Source organism: Athene noctua, chromosome 14, assembly GCF_965140245.1.
Source record: "Athene noctua chromosome 14, bAthNoc1.hap1.1, whole genome shotgun sequence".
Lineage (NCBI taxonomy): Eukaryota > Metazoa > Chordata > Aves > Strigiformes > Strigidae > Athene > Athene noctua.
The window spans coordinates 7,627,276-7,645,453 of record NC_134050.1 but is presented as its reverse complement, the minus strand read 5'-3'; the positions used below and the strand labels follow the sequence as shown (position 1 = coordinate 7,645,453).

At 43.7% G+C, this 18,178-nt stretch overlaps 1 protein-coding gene across 1 annotated transcript in view; it reads left to right on the top strand.

The window, feature by feature from the left end:
• Positions 1–18,178, top strand: part of SLC6A5 (solute carrier family 6 member 5) — a 29,572-nt gene that overhangs the window by 699 nt on the left and 10,695 nt on the right. Inside the window, exons 2-13 of the mRNA XM_074917797.1 lie at positions 624–1,151; positions 2,382–2,520; positions 3,878–4,009; positions 4,298–4,471; positions 5,308–5,449; positions 5,868–6,000; positions 8,092–8,226; positions 9,168–9,271; positions 11,828–11,952; positions 15,855–15,967; positions 16,252–16,383; positions 17,441–17,540. Of these exons, the coding sequence (XP_074773898.1) occupies positions 624–1,151; positions 2,382–2,520; positions 3,878–4,009; positions 4,298–4,471; positions 5,308–5,449; positions 5,868–6,000; positions 8,092–8,226; positions 9,168–9,271; positions 11,828–11,952; positions 15,855–15,967; positions 16,252–16,383; positions 17,441–17,540 (1,957 nt within the window). The remainder of the gene's footprint in view (positions 1–623; positions 1,152–2,381; positions 2,521–3,877; positions 4,010–4,297; positions 4,472–5,307; positions 5,450–5,867; positions 6,001–8,091; positions 8,227–9,167; positions 9,272–11,827; positions 11,953–15,854; positions 15,968–16,251; positions 16,384–17,440; positions 17,541–18,178) is intronic.

Here is an 18,178-nt window from a genome sequence, read left to right as displayed (position 1 = left end):
TTGCCGTTAATTCTGCTGTGCTGATGTGGTTATTTTTGCGATTCACTGTCATACAGTCGGGTTTTGAAGGGCGGCAGTCAGCTCAGAAATGCTCACCAGCACTATTTCGCTTGGTTTTTTAACATCTCCGGCTGCCTACAGGGCAGATTGTCTATTGCCTCTATATATATTAAAAAAAAAAAAAAAAAAAGAAAAAAGAAAAAAAGCCGATGTGCATTGTTGAATGACAGAAAGGAAATGGGGCGTAAAATTAAAGAATCTTTCTACACTGGTGATAGGGAAGGGAGCATCCTACAGTCGTGATGTGAAATCTAACGAGGTCTGGCGGCGCAGTGCTGTAGAAACACTTACTTAAACTCGAATTACGGGTTTGCAGACGCTGGTACGGCTTGTTTGTTTTGAGTTTTTTGTCTACCTTACTGTTTTCTCCCCCAGAATATTAACGTTGAGTGAGAGGGCAAGCAGGCGAGCCGGGGCATCTCGAAATTCTGCCACACTTTGTATCCAGATTTTCTAGCGCACGCGTTTTGTGCACGAGGAAAGAGATTCGTAGAATCTCTGCAATCCCAACATTTTTTTTTTTTTTTTTCCTTTTGGTAAAATATGTGACGTTGTCATTTTAGGATTACGCCAGTCAAAGGGATATGAGCAAGCAGGTTGTGAACAGTCCCGAAACCGTTGCTCCTGGACCCAGTGAAGGTGCGGGAGTTGTAAGAATCAGCCCCGAAAATGAGCCGCAGGATGCCCCATCTCAAGTCCCTGCCGCGATGGCCAGGCTGCCCCGATCGCTCTCTAACGACAACAAACCCCTTTCCTCCGAAGAAGCTAAACCAAATGATTTTGAGAGGACCAAAGTCGGGATCTGCAAGCTCAGCAGCACCCCGGTGCAAGCCAACTCCACCCTGCGGAGGGAATCTGCGGAAACCTTTCCGTGCAAGCACACCCCTGGGGCGGGGGCCGCCGGGCAAGCTGCTATCCCTCACTGCAAAATTCCCGCTTTGCAAAGCACAGACGGGGACGCTAATCTAAACCTTGGTAAGAGCACACTGGAGCGAAACAACGCCAAAGGCGCCTGGGTGACCTTGAGCCAGAGTACCGTGGTTCTGGGCACAGATGGCAACACTTCTGTTCTTCCTGGCAGAGTGGAGGGGGTAAGTTGGCTTCTTACAGGGTTTCTCCCCCCTCTTCAGCTCGTGGGAGTGAGAGGTCTCTGCCACTCGGCACCGATTTGGGGCTGAAGCTCAAAACCCAGGTCCAAATGGGTGGGGTGGTGCTGTGCGGCGGGGAGGGGAAGGCGAGAGAGGGTTTTAGCTCAAGTGCTGTACTGCTGGCGAGTGCTAATCCCGTCAGCGGGGTATAAACGCCAGTCAATAGTTCCCGGCTCGTCCCAGGGCGCCCGCCGAGCCGTGCCTGCCGGCATAACCCGGTTCCACCCGCGTCACGCGTGTGCCCCCACCCGTTCCGCGTCCCTGCGTGAGGCCACCTCCTGTCCCCAGCACCCCGCGCCCGGCGGCTCGGGCCCCTGGCGGCCGAACGCTTCGGAGCCTGTAACCATAAATCAGGCGAAATAAATCAACCCAACCCCACAAGACGTCAAACCCTCCCAGGCCCTGGCCCTGCGCCCCGTTTGTCGTTGACGGGGTGTGAAGCCGGGGCCCCCCCACGGGCGCTCTCCCTGCCCTCCCGCGTATCTGGGTTTGCCCTGGCGGGAGGGGAGGGCGGGCGCGGGTTTATTCTGTAAAAGCGGGTTTTTCACTTCGTTTGTATGTGCCGGGGGACAGGGCTGGGCCCCTGCAGGCTTGGCTGGGGGCTGGCGGTCGGTCTTTACGCGTCCACGGGCACCGAGGGCTCCGCTCCCCGGAGAGGGCGGTGGGACCTCCCGGGCACGGGGGATTTAGGAGCCAGGGGACACCCCCATTCCCCCCCCCCCCCCCCCCCGGCGGGGCCCGATGCCAGCATCGCCGGGAGAGGCGCATTGCAGTGGAGGGAACCGTCCCGCCAAGCCCTGCGCATTGCCCCCCCGGGGGAGCCAGCAGGGCGGGGGGTGTCCGGGCAGCGGGGACTGACACCCCTCCCTCCACAGCCCCCCCCCGGGCTACAGTCGCCGCCCCCCCTCCCTCGGGAGCAGCCTGAGAGGGAACCAGGGTTTTAAAACGCCTCTCCTGGTTTCTCCGGCAGAAAAAAGCCCGGGCAGCGGGGGAGGGGGGCTGCAGGGGAGGGTCCCCCGGCCCCCCCGCTGCTCGCCGGGTCTCCCTCTGGTGAAGGCGGCAGCCGCAGCACCGCGATGCTTGTTTGCAAAAGTGGCTGTTTTCCAATCTCTTTTTTTGTTTTTTGTTTTGTTCCCCCCCCCCCCCCCCCCCCTTCCCTTTTTTCCCCTTTAGGAAGACGATGTAGGGGATGAAAATAAAGCCCGAGGGAACTGGTCTAGCAAGCTGGATTTCATCCTCTCCATGGTGGGTTATGCAGTGGGGCTGGGCAATGTCTGGAGGTTCCCGTACCTGGCCTTTAAGAATGGGGGAGGTAGGATGGCTTTTTCCTGTCTCTCTACCTGCAGTACCGTGCGTGGCTGAGCCGGTCTCTGCCTTTTTGGCGGGGTCAAACACGAGGGAAGCGGGGCCCAGCGGCTCCCGCTTGCCTGGCAAAGCCGGACAACAAGCCTCGGCTTAAGCCGGGCCCCGGGGGCACCTTCAGACCATCAGCGATTTAGTGAGAAGCCTGGCTGGGGGTTTTTTCTGATGGTCAGCTCTGAAAGTAGGAAAATTCCGACAGGATTTCGTTAGAAGGCAGCGCTTTCCTTAAAAACACCCGCAATTAATCGGTGCTGGCCGGAGAGGGAGGCAAATGAAGAGCCGGCTTGATCACGCCTGGGCACAGAGGGCTCCGGCCCCCCCTCCCTTCGCCTCATTTAAACACAATCGGGTCTGAATCCGCAAACGGTGCGACGGGCGAAGTGGAGGGAGGGGAGGACGATACAAAAGATTTTCTAGTGGGGAAAGTCACGCGAGGACGTTTGAACCCGGGTCGAGGCGTTATGTTGTTTCGCGAAGTTTGGGGATTTTTTTTTTTTTTTTTTCAAATCTCTTATTTACCCGATTGAAAAATAATCGTTTGCAATAGAGCGAATGCTGCTTAGCAGAATAAAGGAGAAAAGTTAGGAAGGGGGGGTTATGCCGGTAATAGTTTACAAGGGGCAGAAAAAAAAAAAAAATTTTCTTTGCGGAGATTCTCCTAACAGAGGCTCTTATTTTAAGGGAGAACCGGTGGGGGTTTCTGCATTCGACCTGCTGCAGCTGTAAGGCTCTTTCTTCTGCGCAGGACATCAGCGGGAAATGCTGGTGCTGTGAGCTTTGAAAACAGTTGTGTAGAGGCTGTAAGAGCTATTTTATGGTTGAGAACTAGCGATTTTAAGCCAAAATCAATTAAAAAAAATAGTGAGGTGTTGTGTTTTGTTTTGTTTTGTTTTGTTTTTCTTTTTACACGTAAGAACTTCCGAGTGGGGGATATTAAAATACTCATTTAACAATAATATTGTCTCGAGCAACTGCTGGGAATGCCGAAAGCTGCTCCTCTCCCCCGTCGATGCCGGGGGCATCGGGAATCGATAACAAATAGAACATTTTTTAATAGCTGCAGGTCTTGACTGAGCGCTCCCCAGTATCAGGAGCCCCCGCTGCCAGCCTGCGGCCGCCACGGCGGATGCTGGGGGGGAACGGGGGGGGGCGCTGCCCCGCGGAGGCTGCGCGGGGCTCTCCGCCCCGGGCCGCGGAGATAGGCGAGTTGCCCCCGCTGTGCTGAATGAGGAGGCGCGCCCACCCCCCGCCCGTGCGCGATGATTCAGGTTGTTTTCTCTTTTCTCCCCCCCCGCTCCCCCCCCAAGGTGCGTTTCTCATCCCCTATTTGATGATGTTGGCTCTAGCTGGGATCCCCATTTTCTTCCTGGAAGTCTCCCTGGGGCAGTTTGCTAGTCAGGGGCCCGTGTCTGTCTGGAAAGCCATCCCCGCCTTGCAAGGTGAGCGGAGCAGGAGCCGGCCCGGTTTTGGGGAGCATGACCTGCCCCCCCTCTCTTGCATGGCTTAAGCACCGCCGCCTCCCTGCGCCCCCCGCTCCGCAGCGCGTCCGCAGGCGCGCAGCCGCATGCTCCGGGCTCTCCCGCTGGTTTCCATCTCCGCAGCGTTAGCGCGCAATTTGCGCGGTCGTTGCGGGTGGGGGCTGCGCTGTGTGCCTGCGCCAGAGGACCTGCTCCGGCTCCCCGCGGATTAACGGCGCTCTCCTTCTCTCTCCCTCTCTCTCCCCTCAGGCTGTGGCATTGCAATGCTGATCATCTCGGTTCTAATAGCCATATATTACAATATTATTCTGTGCTACACACTTTTCTACCTTTTTGCGTCCTTTGTACCTGTGCTACCTTGGGCTTCCTGTAACAACCCGTGGAACACGCCGGACTGTAAAGATAAAAACAAACTTTTGTTAGGTAAGCTGGGGCAGGCTTTATTAATTAATTATTAATTTTTTAAAACGGCCTTGGTGGGTTTCCAGAGCTTTCTCCGGCTCAGCTGCGCCCCTGGGAGATGCCAGCGGAGACTGCGGGTGACTGTGACCGGGGGGAGGTTCCCAGCACCGAGGCACTGCTGCTTCCCAAGGCACTGTGAAGGGATCTGCATCATATGGCACTCCCCCTCCCTTTAATTTAAGTTTTTCCTCATCAAGGATAAATTATATTTTTCAACTATAATGTTAAAAGTGTTGGGGTTTTTTTTGTTGTTTTTTTTTTTTTTCCTCTGGGTAAAAACTCTGTGTAGGGGAGAAAGCACGGAACAAAATGCTATAGCCTCTGGTTTCTGTTAAAGACAACTTCTAGGGCTTTAGCGAGGCTTACGTTTAACGAAAAAAACCCCGTTTATATAAATGGCCCCAAACATGCAACGACATGAAAAGGGGAGAAGTAAACCCAGCAACCCCCCTCCTGGAATTGCTGGCAGCAGAGGCTCGGCACCGGGGTGCGGGTCCCCGGGACTCCCCCGGCCCGGGGCTGACCCCCGAGAGGGGCAGTGAGTGCTTCCCGGGGTGGGCAGCAGCTCGTTCGCTTCCTCAGACCCTTTTGACGCCGTAGACATTTGGAATAAAGGGGGAAAATTTAAGACTCAGTTGTCTCTGACCCCTATAGGTTCTGTAAGCAAGGTGTTGCATCTAACACAAGTTCAAGTAATGCGCGTGATCTGACGCTTTGTGTTTTTATTTTGCGCCCACTCTGAAAAAAAAAATAATCTAGTCAAGTTATTTTTCTCTTTTGTTTTCATTTCTGCCTAGATTCCTGCATTGTTGGTGACCACCCAAAAATACAAATCAAGAACTCTACTTTCTGTATGAGTGCCTATCCAAACTTGACTATGGTTAACTTCACCAGTGAAGGAAACAAAACTTTTGTCAGTGGAAGTGAAGAATACTTCAAGTAAGATCTTTATTTGCTTAGAGATGTTATGTTAATCTTCCTCTAAAATCCACTGTAACAGACAGTAAATAACTGTTTGAAAGGCTAGAAATACAATAGTTAAGGACAGCAAATGGTACCCGTTTTTTATGCATAGGAATGATGAAAGCTAAATTTCAAACCCTGGTTGTGTTCTGTTCCTATGGTGCTTAGCACAGCAGGGGTGTTGGCCCATGCCTGGCATTTTTGTCTACTACTGCAATGCAGAGAAATAAAATAATACATGGGGAGAATCACTGGAACCTTCTAGAGAAACCGCTGAGAACACTGAAGCAAAACAAAGTACTGTAGGAATTTGCACTGAATTGCTGCCTGCAGTTGCTGTCATTAATTTTTTTCCTTTTTTTTTTTTTTTTTTTTTTTTTAAATTTATTCCTAGGTACTTTGTATTGAAGATTTCAGCAGGGATTGAATATCCTGGTGAGATTAGATGGCCCTTGGCACTGTCTCTTTTCCTAGCTTGGGTGATTGTATATGCCTCCCTTGCTAAAGGAATCAAGTCATCGGGAAAAGTAAGAAAGATATTTGTGATTGTACACTTGCAGGAAGGCAGTGTGCTGCTTCAAGGGAATCATGCTCTTGTTTAAGGCAGTGAATTACTGACAACTATTTTCAGTAAATGGCTAAGTATTAATGAAATGCTTTTTTTCCTGTCTGTGTTTTTCTGTCTAACCAAAACACACAAAAAGATAATTTTATTTCTGCATTTGTTCCCTAACCTTGAATAAGTTTAAAGTGAGCCCTTGAGCTGTACTCAGCATTTGGATGGCAAAAAGGTGCCTTCGCTAGCCCTCCCTATTCTGTGTGGTGTTTGTTAAAATTCCACAATCATCTCACGTTTCACTGTGATCAGGGAAACGATGATGTAAATTAAGATGCCAAGTAACAGGTTTTACAAGCAGACCCGAACTTAAATTGCTCTATGGCGAGTGTGAGCAGTGGCAGCGTGTATCATCTTTTTCCCAAATATTTCTTTGCCGTGTTTCTAAAACTCCTCCTTGCGGTAACCTGGCTCCTTGCTGTTTCTCTGACATCTCACGTGTCACTCTCTCCCTTGCCCCTCAAATCTGCATCTTGCTGCCATGCCTCCTAACTACCAGCCAGGACGAGAGGGAGCATGTCCTCTCGCTGGCATGGAAATAGAGGCATGTGAATTGTCAGGCAGCTGTCTGAGCAGAGAAATGCAGCTTTTTCTTCAGCAGCAGCACAGGCTTGGGTGGGTTTTTATGTGAAACCTGCAGGAATGCAGTATCTGAGACATCTCCATCAATGCCAGTTGGAATGCAGGTTAAAATATTAGATGATGACATGGCATAAATCTAGCTTATTTACAAAGAGTAGGCTGAAAAGATAAAAAAAAGATGGAGCAAAATAACTAGATATTTCCTGGGATAAAGATACTGGGTATGAAGAGCTAGCTGTGAATTTTCTAGAGGTGGGAAAAGGGTTTGTGATTCCAAGCTATCCCTTTGCAACTAGAAGCTGACAGCATCTGTTGTGAGGTAGCTTGGGAATTATCAGAAAATCCAGAGACCGAGTGGGCCGGGGGAAAGTGGAGATAGTTTTTTTTTCTTTCCCTAGCTTAGTGTGATAGGAAAAACTGTTACATGAAAGTCTGGAGCCAAGAAACAGAAGTTATAGAGAAGAATAAATCGGGTTTGGATGTGGCAATAGGTATTTCTTTAAGTGAGTCTTCACAGCACAGAAAAATAGTGTCTCCTTGGTGTCAGGGACAGAAAACCTGTATTTATGCACAGATGAGTTCAGTATATCCACAGCACTTAAATTCACTTGGGCAACTGCTTGAAATTCCTCTTGAAACAGCAAGGAGAAAGTTGGGAAAACAGTTTCAAAAGTCACTTCAGCTTGGACAATCCTGGTCCTTGTAAGATTCAGAGGTTAAAGTGTAAAAGAATTTGAAATGCTTTTGGGTAGAGTGTACAGCTTAACTGGTTATAATTTAGTCAGTTTATTTGACCACAGAGAGTGCTCTGCTCTGTGCTAGATAATTATTAAGGCATTAAACCCACAACCTCTCTTGTGTATTTAGACATAATGATGATTAGGTCTGTCTGGCTTGTTCCACTGATATTTTTTTTTTTTTTTTTTTTTTTATTGGTATCATAAATATTTTTATGTTGATATGTAATTATCAAGAAGTAAAAACAGTAATGAGAATTCTTTAGGCTAAGTAAAATACAGAGAGATAGCTAGAAAAAAATATCAGGACTTTAAGTGGTATTGAATGACATTGCTCATTTTGTTTCCATTCAGCTGTGTTAGTTTACTCTGGGCAAAGATCAAAAATCATGTTTTCATTTAGATGGGAATTCCTGTTGTTCCTCTTCAGACTTTCTTTTCTGCCTTTTCTTCCCCCTCTGTCTAGAACCCCAACTCTTATCTCTGTTGCTACTGATATTATTCCCGTTTCCAACATCAAGGGCAGCTGTAAAATTTCAGATTTCCTGGGAAATAACCCTGTTGTCTCTGAGCCTGAGTAACTGTTTTCTTCAGGCAGTAGTGTAGCACTTGCATTTCCCACCCTCTCTTCTTATATACCTGAGTAAGACCCTTCAATAATCTTTTTTTTTTGGTCTGTCCAGGTGGTGTACTTCACAGCTACGTTCCCCTATGTAGTTCTTATCATTCTTCTTATAAGAGGAGTAACTCTACCTGGAGCTGGAGCTGGAATCTGGTACTTCATCACCCCAAAGTGGGAGAAGCTAATTGATGCTATGGTGAGCTTATTATTGCACTTACAACTCTGCTAGGCTGAATAAGTCATACAGATTTCTTCACGTCTGTTGCAAGTGGCAGTAATGTCATCTGTGGAAACTTGTTCTTCATTTTATGTGGAGTCTTGCTGCAGTGGATCTTTGTTACTTGTGTGCATGTATTTTTTTTACATATGTTATTGTAGATAAATAATTTAATTAATGTTTAATATTTCACCTGGATCTCTTGGAGCAGGTGCATTTGGAAAACAGGGAGTTAAAAAGGAAGTATGGATTTCCATGTGCTGGTGTCTGATGGATGCTGCTTCGGCTTGAACAAGCACACGAAGCTTTTCATAGATAACATAATAAACCTACCTGTGTTTCTTTTATTATTATTATTATTATTATTGAGAGACTTGGCCGAGCATACTTTTTCTTCTGATGGGTGAGAACTGGGCCCTGGTGTCTAAATAGCTCTGACTTGGACTGTGCTGGTTACACCTAGTGATGGAAATTTACCCTGATTTTAGTGTGATCTCATTCCTAAGCAGCACATCAAGCAACACTGACGTTCTTGCTTTCATCGAGAAGATAAAAGCATTATTTAGCACCACTGGCAGATAAACTTGATGCAGATTTTTTTTTCTCTCGACTTGTATTTTCTTGGCTGAATGTATTTGAACTGATAGGTATCAAATCAATATGGTTTGAGTATTTGTGCCTTCAATATACCGCAAAGGTTATACTGGCATTTTATATGGGCTCAACAAGAACAGTACTTATTATCAAATGGGCACTATGTATTTTGGGGCAAGCTTTTGCTTGTTGATGTTCTATTGGCATCCATTGCTCTAAAGTTCATTTAAATTACTTGTGTGTTAATCTAACAGGAACACAGTGTTAATGATCTTCCTAATGCTCTTTTCTGAAGCTGATGCTATTTCCCCTCCTGTCTGTCTTAGGTTTGGAAGGATGCTGCCACTCAGATTTTCTTCTCCTTATCTGCAGCATGGGGAGGTCTAATTACTCTCTCTTCTTACAACAAATTCCATAATAATTGCTACAGGTATGTAAGACTGAAATCCATCAGTCTTATTAAACAGGTTTGTCCAAAACCATTTGTCTTCCACCTTGCAGAAATCTGTTTTGAAAGACTGTCCTATTTTTTTTTTTCTTTTTTGGTTATTTTTAAATTTTTATCTTTGATTTTTTTTTTCTGCTTTACTTTTTTTTTTTTTTTAATTGTTTTGTTTCTTTAATCTTCTTTGGGTTTGTGTATTGTATCTCTCCCCAGGTCCTAATGTGCTAGTCTCAAAATGAGCCTTAGGCTTATTACAGTCCCTATGGGCTCTTCATTTTTGCAATCAGCAGTTCTGGGTGGAAAGGCAATCTGGGAAGCTGTCAGCAGCTGTGAGCAGTGGTGTGAACCCCTGCCAGTTGGCAGCCTCTGCTGAAGAACAACCCACGTGTAGAATGAAATGAAGTTTGCCATTGTGAGATGTGCATCAGTTTAACACCTGATTTCTATATATGTGATTCCTGTTTCTCCTAAATGTTATCTTTTTTCCCCCAATTACTTTTAGTGCAGTTTTACTTGTACAAAGTTATTTCAGGTTGTGAAATTTAAAATCACTTTTATTTGAAATTACCGACTGCTATTTTTAGAAGGAAAAAAAGTCATCGCTCTGGTGGCATGGCATAATTTTGCATCAAAAAGCATGCCACATAAATGTCTGCAGGTGGAAAAAACAAAGCCAAGGGGCATTAGTAGAAAGCCTCACTGCTATTTTACTGTCTTTAAAGCCAATCTTGTTTCTATCAAAGTGAACCTTTACTGATTCTGCAATGACAGAGGTGCAGATTCAGGACAGCCAACAGCATGCACAAGCACTGTCCTAGGGGCACGCTTAAAATCTTTCCTGAACCAAGACTAAAGAACATGCTCCTTGGGATTTGAATTCCCATACCCTATAACTTCTAAGTGCTATATACAAAATACTACCTTTAAAAAGAAACGTGGATCAAGATCTTAAAAAGGAATCTCGAAAACATTTCCTACTTGTGCTCAAAAGTAATCTAATATAATTATCCTAAAATATGGAGGAATAAGTAAGAGTGTTGCGTACTCAGTGACTCCCTCACAGTAATCCTTTGCACCCTATTTTTGAAAATGCTTGTCTTGGGCTTTGATTTTTTTTTTTTTGTTGTTGTTGATGAATGAAAATGTTCAGAATATTGGGCCAAAAAATGGCAGAAGCAGCACGCTATCTTTCTGCGTTAATTTAGCAAAATTTTGTGGAGTTTGGAAAATGTTAATGAAAATTTTGAAAGAAATACATGGTAATGAAGTATAAAAATCTTACAGGTCTAAAACTAAATACATGTTTTACCTATTTTAGAGGTGGCTATGGGAGACTGAAGCAGAAATAATTAGAAAGGCTTAGTTACTTCTAATCTTTTAAATTTTACAACACATCTTGAAGACTGAAATGAAGCATGACTCTTTTCTCTTTCAGCTTTTATATTCATTTCATTCTAATACTGCAGATAAAATTGTAGTTTTCAGTTACATATTAATTTTAAACATCATTAAATAATCTATAATTGCAGTAAATTTACATAAATTCACTTTGTAATGGATACCTAAAATATTTTACTTAAAACTTATCCGGGCTTTGGAAGAAGATTAACACATGATGATTCCAAACAAAATATTGTAATTTTTTTTCTGTACACCTGAAGAATTAACATAATCATTCCTGTTAAGAGGTGGTCTCTTAGAGATTCCAGAAGTTTGCCAGATCAGTGAGGTTTTTGACAACTTCTCAGGTTGTATTTAATTCTGTTCCTAATGAATAGCAGTAGGAATAAGCAATTCTAGCCAACATAAAAATACCCAGCAAAACAACATTTAAAGTGAGTGACTTGTTTGTTCCTAAATTGTAATAGTTTTAGGGGAAGACTTCTGGATGCACATATTGTGAAGAAACAATAAAATTCCCATCAAGAAGGTAATAAATATGGATGGGGATCGTGAGGGCTGGTTTCATGTCAAGTCACCTGTACTTACCCAGTATAGTGTGACACTCAGGTATGGATTTCTTGAGATACTCTTAACAACGACGACAATGGAAAATTGTACCAAGGAATTCTCTACAGATGGGCAGGCATTTAATGAGTGCTTCAAGGTGCAGAAAGCTTAACCCTGTGTGTAAATACAAGAAAGATACAGGACAAAAACCATCTTACCTGGATGGTGGTGGTTAGTCCATATGTAATAGAGTGAGCAGATAACCACATCAGACAAAAACACTGTGTTACAAATCACTGCTGCCTTCTTCAGAGAGGCCAAGAGCAGAATTGCTCATCCTCCTGCATGGTCTGTGGCTTCCTACATGGCATGTGGGTGATGGGCACTTGCACAGCTGATTACTGGTGGTGGTGTGAAGACTTCTGTTATCTCTGATCAGCACCAAGCATAACCAGTAACTGTAAAGGTGTACCTTCACCAGTGCTCCCACGGGATGTGTGTGCTTACGAGAGACTCCTGAAAGGTGTACAAAACCTTCCCTTGCACGTATTGTAACAAGGTGACATGGCTTCTTGTTTTTTTTCTTTTCAGGGACACACTGATAGTCACATGTACCAACAGTGCCACAAGTATATTTGCAGGCTTTGTGATCTTCTCAGTTATTGGCTTCATGGCAAATGAGCTCAAAGTGAATATTGAAGCTGTGGCAGACCAAGGTAGGGCATGCTGCCATTTCACTACTTAGGCGCCTGGTGGCACCTTTAGCTCTATTTTTAATGATGACATTGACGTTGGAAGTGGGAATAATGACTTCCAACTGGAGTGGATTAGTAGACTGCTTGTAGGCGTTTTTGTACAAGAGAAAGTACGCTGGGAAGTCAAGATCTTACTTGCTGCCTCCTTATCACTTGTTTGGTAAGAGAAAGAAGCAAGGTGAGACTCATTTCAAATCTTGATGTAAATGGCTGATGGGGGGGTAGGATGAGATGTCTCCCTCACATAGGCTAAGTGATCACCAGCCTTCTCATTTTTCTCTGCTGCTGCCTTGTCAGGTCCTCCAAGGTAAAAGTTGCCCCGATGGTGGGAATATTGGATGAGAGGAGGATGGGCTTCATGATGTAGGGAGTGGAATAAAAAAGGTGACAGAGAAGTATTGAGCTTCTGAACTGTGGGGAGCAAGGAGCTGCCTCCATGAGGAAGTAAAAATTCCAAAGAACAGGTTAGAAGATCATGGTTAGTGAAGTGAGATGGTTACAACTGGGGATCTGAAATTCCTAACTGTTTAAGCTGGATGTGACAAGAGTGTGACTATAATAACTCGTAGTAACTGTAATAACTTGTGTATGTATTTATGATTGTCCCACCAGAGCTGTTTCTGTGAGCACATGGGCTGTTAAGTGTATTGTTTTCGCTTTCAGCACAGATAGAGTCATTTTGAAGCACCCAAGGGAAGTGATTAATAGCTTCTCCATGAGCCATGGGGATAGTTCCCAGTGTTATCCCTGCCAACCCACAATAACATGGAGCAAGAGGAGTTTCTGAATGGGAGAAGGACTGAAGAGTTCAAAAAGTGGCTATCACATACTCCCCGTTTCTATACATGATGTGTCTCACTGTCTTCACATTAATGCAGACACTAACCTTTTTTCTGATGGGTTTGTTGTGTTGGTTAAATTCAATGCCACAAAGTGCTACAGGGAGCCTAAGATACCTGATTGACTGAGCATCATTGTAGCAGTTAGTTGACAACAGGGAATAGAAATTAAGACAACCTTCCCTAGTTTCTGTACGGTAATATTCTTAGGTCATTCTGGATAAATTTGGTATGAAGGTTAATCTGCATTTAACAATGTTGTGGGAGCTAAATGGAAAACAGATTGCTTGAGCTGGGGACACAGAAATCCTGTAGTTGTAGGAACAAGAAATGGTGAAGCAGATGAAACATTCTTTATTTTTTTCTTGAAAAATACCTGTTGTTGAAACTCTAATGTTTCTAACAATTTATTAGAAACCAACTGCTACAGGTGAAAGGAGGAGAGGAGTAATATCTTGCTGCTGGTTAAGAAATAGAAAGTTTCCTTTTCCTTAGTCCTTCTCTCCAAACTGCAACATGGATAATCCCACAGAATTTTGGTTCTTCTGTTGTCAGAGACGCAAGTAAAGGTGCCGGGTCACGTTCAGTTTCTGCAGCTCCTTTGGTTGGTGCATGGCAGCCCAGACGTTGAGGTGAGGAGAAGCTTGTGAGCCACAGCTCAGACACAGGGCGTTAGTTAGTCTGGGACTTGCACCAGTTGACCCGTGGTGGGATGGGCTGCTAACCGGGCTGCAGATTCAGCTGGTGGGTCTGAGAAGAGAATTTCATGGGATAGTCAGCTGGCAAACTCTTTCTTGATAGCAAGTAGTAGGGGAAACTGAACTTGCAAGCTGATGTAATGTCAATTCAGTCTTCAGTGTCTTGTCTCTCCTTTTTGGTCTGCCAGTCAGCTACGTGCAAACAAAAATGTTTTACTCTCATCCCATTTTCTGGCTGGATTAGACCACTGTGTTTGAAAAACTCCATGTGAAGCCAGGTGTTTTAGGAGTTTCTATTAGTCTTTTTATTTTAGACCTTTACCTCCATCCTAAAACAATAAACAAAAAAAAACCCAACCCCAAAATCTGAACCACACTGCACTCACCTGAATTATTTGTAAGGAGTTAGAGTCAAAGAAGCTCTGCTTGAGTGAAGCTGCAGTGGCAGCTCTGAAGGGATGGATTTTTTTTTTCCCCTCCTAAAATATTAGTCTGAATTTATTTTTTTTTTTTTTTCCCCACTTAGCATCTTCCTTCCAGGAAAAAAATGTACCTGATGAACAAATAAAACACCTCTCATGGATGGAGAGACAGGACAATCTATTTTCATTCTGCTTTCTCACTTTGATTAAGCACATACTGCAGCTGAAAAAATTTTAGTACTTTAAAATGAAAGTTCAAGGTCATTTGACTTTTTTTGTTTCAACACATATAAAACCTTCACAGCTTTCCTGTCTTTAATAGCCCTTTAGGAAGAGTTCGTGTCCCCTGAAATCTCTGAAGATGGAGAGAGTGGGAACCAGTCTCCTTGTGACTGTTTACTGTGCTTGGATGCTTCCTGGCACGTGGGTCTTGGAGAGTTATGAGGAGCCGAGATGGAGAGATGTGCACTTCTGTATTCTATAACTAAACCTTTCCTAAAAGTTTGATTAATGGGAGCTCCTTATTCTGAGACTTAATTAAACTTCTACAAGCAGGAAGCTAGTGCAAACAGAGCCTTTATCTCTAATAGGCAAGAAGATATCTTTAATCAAGAGATGAAAGAACATGTTCATGCATACATAGTAGTTCTACATGCACCTTTCTATTCCAAAAAGCCATTTTTCTGCAGCACATTTTGAAAGCAGCAACAAGGCAGCAACACTTAATGAGTCATGTACAGTGTTATTTTTTTTTTACCACGTTGTTAACTCTCATATTTATCTTTTGTTCAGAAAGAACTGCAAATATTTCACAAGTTGCCTGTGGAGATTATTTCACATGCCGCTAAAACTGGTTTTGTGAGGGTTTTTTTTGTTTGCTTGTTTGTTTGTTTTTTCTCAATATGTGAGACAGCAACAGTTCTCTATTGAACAGAAACGGCACAGGGAGCTGTAGGAAATGGGATCCAATAATTCAGATTAGAAATGGTCAGGACAGAGTGAGTTCGGAGCCCCTTCTTGTGCCATGAGTCATGGAATCGGCACAACTTGGCTCTCATTTGGATCTCCTGACAGGAAACATCCTTCAGAGCATTTAAGATGGTCACTCCTTTAGCTGGGATAAATAGAGAAGAAGTGCCACCTACTGTAATGTTACCACCACATTCCTGTAGCCTTTTCTCCCAGGCGTATCTAAGCATATTTGTAAAAATATTTTTCCTTTATGGACAGTAAAAGTTATAGCCCAGGATATCAAACCAACAAAGAAAGGAAAACTCCTGGTTAAGTCTTTCAAAGATCTTATCTCCTTATTTTTTCTGCTGTGAATTATTCCAGAATTTCTCATGGATTTTTTAGATTCAGGGTAGTTATTACCTTATGACTGGAATCAGCTCTGTGCATTTAACTGTGTAATGATGAGTTTAAAAAGAATATTTTCTTTTCCTTTCATCCCTGTAGTATGAGGGGTGGATGACTGCTATGTTGATCATCCACTGATGAGGTGAGCTGAGCTGCTAATTGGCAGGGACAGTGGTAGGAACGTGGTCACAGAGCAGGAAAGAAACATAGCTGCAGCACACGATTTCTGTTTATCTTTTGCATTTGGATGAATATGTTAGTACACTGGTTAAATATGTATTCTGTAGCTTTGAAAGTAGGAGTGTAAGAGTGTTTTGAAACTTACAGCCAAAATATAATAAATCATGAGAGGCTAAATGGTTAAATCTGCAGCGGTTAAATCTTTCTGTAAATAGGAGAGACTGAATCAGAACTTCTTTACTTTTATCAAGCAAAATAATATTGTATTAGACTTTGAAACATGACTCTTCACAGCTCCCTCTTTTCTGATCAGTCAACAACGTTAATGTGACACAGTATATCACAGTCTTTTTTCTCATTTCTAGGTCCTGGAATTGCTTTCGTGGTTTACCCAGAAGCCTTAACTAGGCTTCCCCTCTCTCCCTTCTGGGCTATAATATTCTTTTTAATGCTTCTGACACTTGGATTGGACACTATGGTAAATGGCTTTGTTTCCTATTCCTTTCCTCTTGCTTTTCCTCTTTATTTGTTTGGAAGACGATGAGATTACTTGTTATTTTCCATGTGGCAGTGAGCGCTTTCCAAAAAGAGGAATGACGTGAGGCCATCAATGCTGAACTCATCTGGGTGAAGCTTTGGTGTTGATGTCTGAGCGTTTAACACCTAGAACTCAAAATAGTCTCTTATGTTCCATTATATCCAGTTCGACCACTTTGTGTACATTGGGTGCACTGAAATGACTCCTTTTATTTTGTCTTTCAGTTTGCCACTATTGAGACTATAGTGACCTCTGTTTCGGATGAGTTCCCCAAGTACTTACGTACGCACAAGGCACTGTTCACTCTTGGGTGCTGCATCTCCTTTTTCATCATGGGATTTCCTATGATCACTCAGGTAATAATATTATCTTTGAGCATCACTGTCTGTCCCCAGTCCCCCTCTGGTGGCCGTTCTCTTCCTGCACAATTTGCAAAAGATTAAGCCGAATTCTGCCGCATGTGCAAAAATATTGGGTGAGTCTGAAAGCCTTTTTTTTTTTTTTTTAAATGGTTGCTCTGAGCGAGATATATTTAAAAGACTTTGCTGTTCAAAATTTGCTTTGCTTTGCTTCTAAAATTTATCCCTAGCCAAACATCTCCGGAGTATTTATGTAAGTTAGCTATTCATTAAAAAAATTTAAAAAGTTTTAATATCATATAAGCATGCACACTAGTTTTGGGGGCCTTCCTTCGTGGATTAGATACATATTAATAGTCTTGGCAAACTGTGGAGTCAATAATGAAATTCTCATCTACCCTTGACAGTCTTCAGCATCCTTTGCCCACCAATTCCTCCAGCTTTATAAACTCTCAGCACTTTCAAGCGGAGGTGCACAAAATCTATTCTACTATTTTATACTATACATCTTTTTCCCCTCACCTCATCACCTACCGGCCCGGCTTTGCTGTTCCAAAGCCTAGGATGGATTCAGTCCTTCCTTCACTTGAATTATGACGCTTAACTTCTGTCCTGAAGCTGAGGCGTTATATCCTTTCCAAAGAGGTGAACTGGACTCACTATTACAGTATTCCTGGTTTCAGTGGTGATTTTGCTTTTGACGTAGTGCTAAGTGTTTAGAGAGGCTGCTGGTGGAAAGTCTGGTCGCAGTTCGGTCCTTCATCTGAAAGGACTGAGACCCAGCTGTGCCCAGCTGTGTTACCAGACTCAGGGGTACCCTCTGCTTTTTTTCTTGTTGGATTTGATAATTCGGTCATCCAGAAGGAAGAAACTATAATGCAGCACGAGCTTGTGTCTGGTTGGTGCGGGGATGCTTATTTGGGATAGAGTCTCAGCTCCTGGGCCTGTTTTGCCTGCCTTAGGGTCAGTTAGAGTTGTGACATGTATGAAGAGAGACCCCAGCTATATGCCACAAGTAATGGCTCTTTTATCTTTTTTTTTTTTTTTTCTTTAGGGTGGAATGTATATGTTACAGCTTGTGGACACTTACGCAGCTTCTTATTCTCTTGTCATCATTGCCATCTTCGAGCTTGTTGGAGTTTCCTACATATATGGTAAGAAAAAATACTGTTATTGGACAGCCTGTCCCAAAGTAACATATTTTAGCATATGGTGAAGTAGTTGGTAATGTGATATCCTTAATGAAAGGAGTAACGGTTTTTTTTTTTTTTTTTAATAAAAAGCCTCAGAATTCCCTTATTTTGAATTAAAGAATAATGGGACTTCATCACTATAGGATTCCTTTAAATACATGTATTCAAAAGACTTTCATATAATCTAATGTCCTTCTCCCATCAATAGCTTAAAGCCAATGCTTACAGATGAGCATAAGAATAGACCAAGCACTCAGTGCTTCAGTGACACTTCTCCAGGGGGTCTTTCACACTCCAGCAGTTTTAAGGTTAGAGACTTCCTGAACTAGAAGTGGTATCTTTGCATTTAACAACTTTGGGAGGATTTATTTTCCATGCACACATCCAGCTTTCCCTTTAGCCCATCTGTCTGTAACACAGAATCAAGACTACGCAGCTGCTCAGACTGATTAATTCTGTACAGGGGCATCACCAGTTATGTTGATCTATGTTGACGTATGTTAAATTATGAGGAAGCTCCTCAGCTAGTATAAAGCAGTGCAATTGCCTTGATGCTACTGTAGCTGCATCAGTTGACACCAGCTGGTGATTTGCTCCCA